The 10,503-nt window shown below is 61.1% G+C and overlaps 1 gene segment (V, D, J or C); it reads left to right on the forward strand.

Moving 5' to 3' along the window:
* Window positions 1-1,512: 1,512 nt before the first annotated feature.
* Window positions 1,513-5,718, forward strand: LOC144255280 (immunoglobulin heavy constant gamma 1-like). The segment is given in 5 exon segments: window positions 1,513-1,523; window positions 1,626-1,955; window positions 2,067-2,381; window positions 3,648-3,778; window positions 5,635-5,718. Coding segments are annotated over 4 exon segments (798 nt in total).
* Window positions 5,719-10,503: the final 4,785 nt, after the last annotated feature.

Genomic DNA, 10,503 nt, shown 5'->3' on the forward strand with positions numbered 1-10,503 from the left:
GATCCTGGGCTCAGTCCCAAGGGCCTGGGAAGGAAGGCTCAGGAGAGGTCGGGGCTCACAGGTGCCGTGGAGGCCAGGCCAGAGCTGCAGAGGGGCTCTGAGGGGCAGGCAAGAGGGCCAAGGAGAGTGCCCATGGTGAACCTCAGGAAGCAGGGTAGGAAGACCTGGGGAGGGACAGGTCCAGTGATGACTCAGAGCTCAGGGCTAGGGGGACCCAATCAGGAGGGTCCCAGGGGCTGTCTCAGGGCAGGGCCTAGGGCCCAGGGCCCAGGACCGAGGGCATGGGGTTGCTTCAGAGCCAACTCCAAAACACCTGACCCTGCAGGGTTAGGTCCAAGGCCTGGGCTCTGGGCCGAGGTGAGGGAGCAGAGCCCAGGCAGAGGTAGCCAAACCTACCCAGAGCAGGACTCCTCGGTAACAGTGGAGGGCACAGGGGACCTGAGAACAACGCCACTAGTCAGGCCAGATGCCCACAGGAAGCACATGGGGACAGGGAGCTGGTGGGCACAGCAGGACCCAAGATGGCACCCACCACGGGCAGAGCCCAGGAAGGGGCTAGGGGCCCTAGGGCCACATGGATCCAGTGGTCATCAGATGCTAAAGGATCCGCTGCAGCCTCTCCCACAGGGGCAGGGGGTGGCACACAGGGCTAACTGCGCAGTTGGCTCTGTGTCCTTCTGGAAGCCCATCAGGAGAGGTCTGGCCTGGCCTGGGCATCCTTGAGGTGGGGGGTCAAGTGTGGAGGTGGGGCCCGCCACATGGGTACCTGACGGCCACAAATACAGACAGCAGACCCTACCTGATGCTTGGGGAGAGCCAAGGACAGCAGACCTTCTGTGGGCCTGGGTCTATCTGCGTCCAGCACAGCTCACTCAGTATCTTCTCTCTTGCAGCTTCGACCACGTCCCCATCAGTCTTCCCCCTGGCACCCAGCTCTGGGGACATATCTGGCTCCTCAGTGAACCTTGGATGCTTCATCAAGGGCTACTTCCCTGAGCCGGTGACCGTGACATGGAACTCAGGATCCCTGTCCAGTGGAGTCCGCACCTTCCCAGCTGTCCTGCAGTCAGGGCTCTACTCTGTCACCAGCATGGTGACTGTGCCCACCAGCACCTGGCCCAGCCAGACCGTCACCTGCAATGTAGCCCACCCGGCCAGCAGCACCAAGGTGGACAAGACCATTGGTAAGGGGACAGCCTGCACGGGGAGGGGTCCCCTGGAAGTCAGGCAGGTCTGTGCCACCTGGAGAACTCTGCCATGCCTCTCATGCTCAGGGAGCGTGCTCTGTCTCCACCAGGCCCAGGGCAGGCACAGTCTGGATGCCCACGTCTTGGCTCCTGGGTACATGTCATAGGCCTGCCAAGAGCCATACCCAAGAGCAGCCTGGCCCTAACCTGAGCGCGCCCAGGGCAATACTCACCCTGTCTCTGTGGGTGCCTTCCTCCTCCAGACCTCAGTAACCCCATCCTTCTCTCCTGCAGCTCCCTGTAATGGTATTAAACCAACATGTGCACCATGTCCACGTAAGTCACCAGGCCTTACCCTAAGCTGAAGGAGTGGGATGGATGCCCAGAGGAGTCTCAGGCAGAGGTGCTGACCCGTGTCCTCCATCTCTCCCACACTAGCTCCTGAAATCCTGGGGGGACCATCCGTCTTCATCTTCCCCCCAAAGCCCAAGGACACGCTCATGATCTCCCTGACCCCCAAGGTCACATGCGTGGTGGTAGATGTGAGCCAGGAGGACCCCGAGGTCCAGTTCAGCTGGTATGTAGACAACGTGGAGGTGAAAACAGCTGAGACGCAGCCACAGGAGAGGCAGCACAACAGCACAATCCGCGTGGTCAGTGTCCTCCCCATCAAGCACCAGGACTGGCTGAATGGCAAGAAGTTCAAGTGCAAGGTCAACAACAAAGCCCTGCCCGCCCCCATTGAGAGGACCATCTCCAAAGCCAAAGGTGGGAGAGGGCAGCGGGCAGGGCAGGGCATGGGGCTGCCTGGTCACATGGAGCCTGGCTCGGCCCGCCACTGCCCTGTCAGTGATCTCTGTATTGACCTCTGTTCCACAGGGCAACCCCGGATGCCAGATGTGTACGTCTTGCCCCCGGCCCAGGAGGAGCTGACCAAGAACACCGTCAGTCTGACCTGCTTGATCCAAGGCTTCTTCCCTGCCGACATCTCTGTGGAGTGGGAAAAACAGGGGCAGCCAGAGCAGGACTTCAAGACCACCGAGCCCGTCCTGGACTCCGACGGGACCTACTTCCTCTACAGCAAGCTCAGGGTGGACAGGAACAGTTGGCAGGGAGGAGCCCGATTCACATGCTCAGTGATGCACGAGGCTCTGCACAACCACTTCACCCAGAAGAGCCTGTCGCGGTCCCCGGGTAAATGAGCCTGGCGAGTCCTCACCCCACGAGGACACTGTCACCTTCCCTCACCTGCCCGTGTTAATAAAGCACCCAGCCTGCCCTGGGACCCTGTGAGACTATCCTGGTTCTTTCTGAGGCAGAGAGCTCTTGGCACGCCTGGGCTGTGGGCTGTCGGCCAGGCTGCCTCCGAGCCCCAAGTTGTCATGGCTAGAGAGAGGGAGGGGTCCCACATGGCCAGACCCAGAGCCAGTGTCTACCCAGCTGGCTGGGGTTTGCCCCCGCAGGGCACGAGGCTTGGCCAGAGGCTAAGCCTCTCCCAGACCTTCCCCAGCCCCAGCAACTCTGGCTGATCAGGGAGATACCTCTCAGGAGCCCCCAGGAAAGGACACAGCCCCCCTGTCAGAGACTGTCCTGGTGTCCTGATTCCCTGTGCAAGGATCTCCCTGTGTCCATGCAGGGGTTGACTAGCCATGGGAGTGGGGATAGGCCCTCCATGCTCTGCCCACCCCTGGGAACACCCACATCTGGCAGCCCTGAATGGCCCAAGGGAGGGACTGTCCAGAACCACACAGACACAGAGCCCAGACCCTTTGGACCAACCCACATGGCACCTGCCCACACTCATGCACACTGGGGCCTCACACGGGCAACATGCACACCCAGAGCCAGCAAGTGTCCGCTCACTGAACACTCACAAGCACATGGGCTCACCCACGGCCTCACACACTGACCAGCTCAGTACCCAGCCTCCTCTCAGGAGGCACCTACACCCAAGCCCTGACACACCCAGGCCCGACACCCACACTGACCCCCACACAGGCACACACCCCTTTACCACAAGATCCAGCTCCCTCCCCAGCGCAGACTGTCCCTGTAGCTGGGGCCACACCAGGGACAGGCTCTGCCATCTCTCCAGCCCCTGGCCTGGTCACCACTGAATAAGCAGGGGCCACACAGGCTGCAGGGACATCCCTGCAGGGTCACAGGCCCAGTGCTGCCTGGCCAGCCCCAGCACTGACGCCTGGAGCTCCCAGCAAGGAGCTCCCATGAAGTCCAGGCACCGTCCACAGCCAGGGGGTCTGGATGAGCTGGGCCCCAGTGGGCGGAGCGGGCCCCAGTGGGCGGAGCGGGGGCTGAGGCCCACCAGAGAAGGCCACCAGGGAAACCTGGCCCCAGTACGTGCACTGCTGGCCCAGCCCAGCGGCCCTTCTCCTGGCCCCCGGGAGGCAGCTCCCAGGTCCCACCTTGGCGCCACACACTGACCACCCCCTCCCTGTCCAGAGCTCAGCCTGGATGAGAGCTGTGCAGAGGCCCAGGACGGGGAGCTGGACGGGCTGTGGACGACCCTCACCATCTTCATCAGCCTCTTCCTGCTCAGCGTGTGCTACAGTGCCACTGTCACTCTCTTCAAGGTCGGCCACACTGTCCCCGTGCTGTCCCCATGCCATCCCCCGTGACACCACACTTCCCACGCGCAGTCCAGCAGTGTCTCCTATGCTGTCCCTCACTGTCCCCATGCCCACACTGTCACAGGATGTGTCCTGTGCCATCCCCACACTATTCCCATGCCATCTCTACACTGTCCCACGTTGTGTCCCATACTGTCCCCATCATGTCCCACAATGTGTCCCATGCCATCTACACACTGTCCCACATTGTGTCCCATGCTGTCCCCATTATGTCCCACAATGTGTCCCATGCCATCTCCACACTGTCCTGTTTGTGTCCCATGCTGTCCCCACACTGTCCCTGTGCCATCTCCACACTGTCCCACAATGTGTCCCATGCTATCCCCACACTGTCCCGTGATGTGTCCCATGCCGTCTCCACACTGTGCCACGATGTGTCCCGTGCCATCCCCACACTATCCACATGCCATCTCCACATTGTCCTTCGTGTGTCCCATGCCGTCTCCACACTGTGCCACGATGTGTCCCGTGCCATCCCCACACTATCCACATGCCATCTCCACATTGTCCTTCGTGTGTCCCATGTCATCTCTACACTGTCCCATGGTGTGTCCCATGCTGTCCCCACGCTGTTCACATGCCATCTCCACAGTGTTCCACAGTATATCCCATGCTGTCCCCTTGATGTCCCACAATGTGTCCCATGCCATCTCCACACTGTCCCGTGATGTGTCCCATGCTATACCTAATGTCCCACAATCTGTCCCATGCCAACCCCACACTGTCACCATGCTGTCTCCACACTGTCCAATGATGTTTCCTATGGTGTGTCCCATGCTGTCCCCATTTGTCCCTGTGCCATCTCCACACTGTCCCATGGTGTGTCCCATGCTATCACCACGCTGTCCCCATGCCATCTCCACACTGTCCCACGGTGTGTCCCATGCTGTCCCCACGCTGTCCCACAATGTGTCCCATGCTGTGTCCACAATGCTCCATGCTGTCCACCACACTTTTCCCAATGTGTCTCCACCCTGCTCCCCACCTACCCCCACACTCTCCCGACATTAAGCCCAACCTGTCCCCACACTGTCCCTACCCTGTCCCAAACCATCCTCACTCTGTCCCCTATGTCCCCACCCTGACCCCTATATTTCCTACCCTGTCCCCACACTGTCCCCACCCTGTGTCCACACTGTCCCACCCTGTCCCCACCATGCTCACCCTGTCCCCCACCATCCCCACCCTGTCCCCCTATGTCCCTACCCTGTCCCCGATATTTCCCACCCTGTCCCCACACTGTCCCCACCCTGTCTCCACATTGTCCAACCCTGTCCCCCACCATCCACACCCTGTACCTCACCTCGTCCCCCACCATCTCCATCCTGTCCTCCATTTTCCCCACCCTGTCCCCTATAGTCCCCACGCTGTCCCCACACTCTCCCACCCTGTCCCCCACCATCCTCATCCTGTCCTCACCTTATCCCCCACTATCCCCATCTTGTCCCTCATTGTTTCCACCTTGTCCCCCACCGTCCCAACCATGTCCACAGACAGTCCCCACATTTCCCCCACAGTCCACCCCTGTCCCCACCCTGTACCCACCCTGTGCCCCACCTCATCCCCCACATCTCCATCCTGTCCTCCATTGTCCCCACCCTGTCCCCTATACTCCCCACCCTGTCCCCACACTCTCCCACCCTGTCCCCCACCATCCTCACCCTGTCCTCACTTTATCCCCCACTATCCCCATCTTGTCCCTCATTGTCTCCACCTTGTCCCCCATGTCCCCACCCTGTCCCCTCACTGTCCCCAGCTCTCCCTCAGGTGACTGTGGGCTCACCTGTGCTGTTCTCCAGGTGAACTGGATCTTCTCCTCGGTGGTGGAGCTGAAGCCGACCATCGCCCCTGACTACAGGAACATGATCGGGCAGGGGGCCTAGGCCACCTCCTGCAAGGGGCCAGGGCCTCCCAGACCCTGGAGGACATCCATCATGGCCAACAGCCTGGCTCCCCAGCCACGCCTGCCCTTGGACCTCATCGCCCTCTGACCCTGCGACTCACTGACCCTGCAGCCCTGCTCCTGCCCTTTGAGGACCTCTGGAGAGCAGGCTCTACCCCAGACCTCAGCAGCCTGGACACAGCCCACCCCTGGCCCGAGACACTGGCCAGGGCCAGCAGGGGACAATAACACCTCACCAGGACATCGCTGCCCTCAGGGGCCGGGAGGAGGCCGAGGTCGGCTTGCTGATGTCCACCAGGCAGAGACAACTTCGCACTGCCCACTCCAGCCTCCCCACTGCAGGGTTCTTGAGAGAGAAGGTGAAGTCCTCAGAACACTGAGTGGGGACCTCTCACCTGAGCTGGGAGGCTCTGGGCCAACACTCCCCAACAGGGGAGCCTCGGGAAGGCTTCTGTGGTCACTCAGATGGCCTTCACTCCCGCCCGTGCCGCGCCAAGCCCCATCTTGGGTTATTCTGCAAACCCCGAGTCTCTCTGGCTCCTGGGAAGCAGCCTCCTGTGTGATGGGGTCTCTGTGCACTGGCCCCTCCTCTTGGCCCACCCACTTCAGAGGTGGGTTCTACCCACAGGCACAGCACCTCGGACCCTCTCTGCATGGGGGCAACTAGGGGTGGGTCCAGGATGCCACTTCCCACAGTGGGACCCAGCTCCACACCAGGGAGACCACTCAGAAGGACCTGGGCACGTGTGGCCATTCCTGGAGGCCTGGCGAGTGCTAGGGCAGAGACCACCTGAGAGGATGGGCATCAGCCAGGTGTCCGTCTAGGAGAGCGGCTGGACAGTGCCCAGGCAGGCCAGGCATGGACTGAGGCTGCTGAGAGCACCAGGCAGAGAGTGGGCCACAGGAGGCCAGGACACAGCCAGGCCACAGACGGCAGTTGGAAGAGAAGCCCCTCCAGAGAGCCCAGGGCCTGGGGAGCCACGGCTGGTGGACAGTGATGACGGACAGAGGCCCCCAGGATCTGTTTGTGCCATCACTACTCAGGAGCAAACACCAAGTCAGAGTTTCCAAAGAGGAAAACACAACAAAGAGCAGAGAGGCCTCCCCAGGGGGCTCAGGACAGTGGCCCAGGACCTGCACACTTCTGGATTTAATAGGGGAGAACAGAGGGGCCTCCCAGGGGGACTCAGGACAGTGGCCCAGGACCTGCACACTTCTGGATTTAATAGGAGAGAACAGAGGGGCCTCCCAGGGGGGCTCAGGACAGTGGCCTAGGACCTGCACACTTCTGGATTTAATAGGGGAGAACAGAGGGGCCTCCCAGGGGGCTCAGGGCAGTGGCCCAGGACCTGCACACTTCTGGATTTAATAGGAGAAAACAGAGGGGCCTCCCAGGGGGACTCAGGACAGTGGCCCAGGACCTGCACACTTCTGGATTTAATAGGAGAGAACAGAGGGGCCTCCCAGGGGGGCTCAGGACAGTGGCCCAGGACCTGCACACTTCTGGCTTTAATGGGAGAGAACAGAGGGGCCTCCCAGGGGGGGCACAGGACAGTGGCCCAGGACCTGCACACTTCTGGCTTTAATAGGAGAGAACAGAGGGGCCTCCCAGGGGGGCTCAGGGCAGTGGCCCAGGACCTGCACACTTCTGGCTTTGGTAGCTTTCTCCTTCTAGTTTACAGCAACCCCATAATATCTTTTCAGGTTTTTTCAGAGTGACATTAAACATCCTTAATACACCCTGTGCCTCTGTGCTCTGCTGTGTCCACCAGCACCGCCATCATGCAGGAGGGGAGGCCACAAGGCCAGGCCAGGCCTGTCTGGCCCTCCCTCCTGCAGCCTCTCCCTGATTGCCCGCCAGCCCTCCTCCCAAGGCCTTTCCTCCATGGAGGCACCCTCCTCCCAGCTGGATGCTGCCTGTGCCTGTCCAGGTCACTCCGGGGAGACCTGAGAAGCAGGTGGCCAAGCAGGGTCTCCACAGCTGGCCACACCAGGCAGGAGGTGTGCGTGCTGCACAGTCAGCTCTGGAAGCAGTGATCGGACGAAGGCTGGACACTACAGCAACAGACGCTATCCACAGTGTCAAAGAGGCCAGGGCTCCTGCGTAGAGGCAGGGCAGGCCTGGGCCTCTCTCCCTGGCTTGCACTCACGGTCTTCTCCTTGTGTCCACACAGGCTGTCCCCTGTGCCTGTGGGAGTCCTGGTCTCCTCTTCCGCAGACACAGTCCTAGGGCCTCAGGCCCACCCTGGTGAGCCCATCCCAGTGTGGCTCATCCTGAGGTCCTGGTTCACAACCTCACCATGTGGGTGTGGAGGCACAACTCAGCCCACAACCACCCTGCCTCCTCTCTTGCAAATGCGCCGTCCCACCCTGATGTCCCCAGCATCAGCTCCAAGTCCCAAGTCCCACACACCCTCCTCCAGGGCAGGTGCTACCCATTCTAAGGCCACTCAGCCCCCAGGGTGCCCAGGTGCCAAGAGCAGCAGGCAGTGGCACAGGGTGGGGGCGTTTGCAGAGACCAGGGAACACAGCCTGGCATGCGAGGGCAGCCCAGTGGAACACGGAGAGACCACGGCCAGCCCAGCTCAACTTCCCTCTGAGACATACAGGCAGTGGGGAGGGTGAAGGGGCTATGTAGAGTCCAGGAGGCAAATAATTGCCAGGGGCCACTCAGCTTCCCATAGGAGGCCAGCTGTGTCTGTGGACAGCACTGTGTCAACATCAGGCTCTGTCCTCCCTCCCCAGGATATGCTGCAGAGGGGACCGCGCTGGTCCTGGAAGATGCTGCTGGACATTGGAAGACAGAGACCTAGCTGGGGGACTTTCCAGCCCGTGCTTCGGGAGCGAGCGCCCCGTGGGTGCAGGAGCAGGGGCGGCCTGGCTTCCTAGGTGGGCATTTAGGGGCCAGGCCTCAAGCTGTTAGAAAGTGTTTATTTGGGTCTTTGCTTCAGTGGGCAAGAGACACGTCCTGCCCAGGGTGGGGCTGACCCCACTTGAGGGCCACTGCTGCCGTGGGAGCCTCACAGGGACCTGGAGGCCAAGACAGGCATTGGATTTGCTGCCAATGCCCACTGGCAGTGAGCGGCAGGGAACCTGGGCCAGGCTGGGTGTCTGGACAGCTGTGCAGGCCTCAGGACATGGTGCCGGGTGCAGGAGGGCAGAACTTGGGGTGTGAGCAGGGGCCCGTCCCAACCAAGGGAGAGCACCCTGGAGCCACCGGGCCCTCCAACACCTGCAGATAAAACTCAGGCCAGAGTGGGTAGGACCAAACTACCCTTGAAGGCAGCAAGATGGGGACCCCTCAGCTCAGTGCACGCTCCTGCCCTCAGGGCCTTGCAGGCAGGCACCTTCCCCAGCACCCTGGGTAAGGAGCAGGCCTCTGTCTTCTGCTGCTGGGGCCCTTGGGGCCTCCCTGTGTCAGGTGAGACCGTGCAGGCCACGGTCCTGAGAGTGGACAGCCCAGCAAGGCTGAGGAATGGAAGGCCAGGGTCACTCCTTGGCCAAGCCACTGAGTGGGATGGAGAAGTGGCTTCCCGTAGACCCCACCTCCCACCAGGCCATGGCTCCTGGGCAGAGACGAGGCCTCCCAAAGTCCTCAGCCCCATTCCTGACACGGTCATCTGGCTGCACCACAACCAGTGGCCGAGAGCTTCGGCTGCAGCCTGGCCAATGTCCTAAGCTATATGGAACTTCAGGGGACACACGCCCACCCACACAGTGACATCAGGGCACACACACACCTGCCTGTACAGGGACCTTCAGGGGACACACACCCACCCACACAGGGACAATCAGGGCACACACACACCTGCCACAGAGGGACCTTCAGGGGACAGACACACACCCACACAGGGACAATCAGGGCACACACACATCTGCCACACAGGGACCTTCAGGGGACAGACACACACCCACACAGGGACATTCAGGGCACACACACACCTGCCTGCACAGGAACCTTCAGGGACACACACCCACCCACACAGGGACAATCAGGGCACACACACACCTGCCACACAAGGACCTTCAGGGGACACACACACACACACACAAAGGGACAATCAGGGCACACACACACCTGCCTGCACAGGGACCTTCAGGGGACACACACACACCCACACAGGGACAGTCAGGGCACACACACACCTGCCTGCACAGGGATCTTCAGGGGACACACACCCACACACACAGGGACAATCAGGGCACACACACATCTGCCACACAGGGACCTTCAGGGGACACACACACACACACAGGGACAATAAGGCACACACACACCTGCCTGCACAGGGACCTTCAAGGGACACACACCCACCCACACAGGGACAATCAGAGCACACACACGCCTGCCTGCAGAGACCATCAGGGGACACACACACACCTACACAGTGACAATCAGGGCACAAACACACCTGCCTGCACTGGGAACTTCAGGGGACACACACACACCCACACAATGACAATCAGGGCACACACACACCTGCCTGCACTGGGACCTTCAGGGGACACACACCCACCCACACAGGGATAATCAGGGCACACACACGCCTGCCTGCACAGGGTCCTTCAGGGGACACACACACACCGACACAGGGATAATCAGGGCACACACACACCTGCCTGCAGAGACCTTCAGGGGACACACACACACCCACACAATGACAATCAGGGCACACACACACCTGCCTGCAGAGACCTTCAGGGGACACACACACACCTACACAATGACAATCAGGGCACACACACACCTGCCTGCATAGGGACC

Source organism: Urocitellus parryii, chromosome 6 (assembly GCF_045843805.1).
Source record: "Urocitellus parryii isolate mUroPar1 chromosome 6, mUroPar1.hap1, whole genome shotgun sequence".
Lineage (NCBI taxonomy): Eukaryota > Metazoa > Chordata > Mammalia > Rodentia > Sciuridae > Urocitellus > Urocitellus parryii.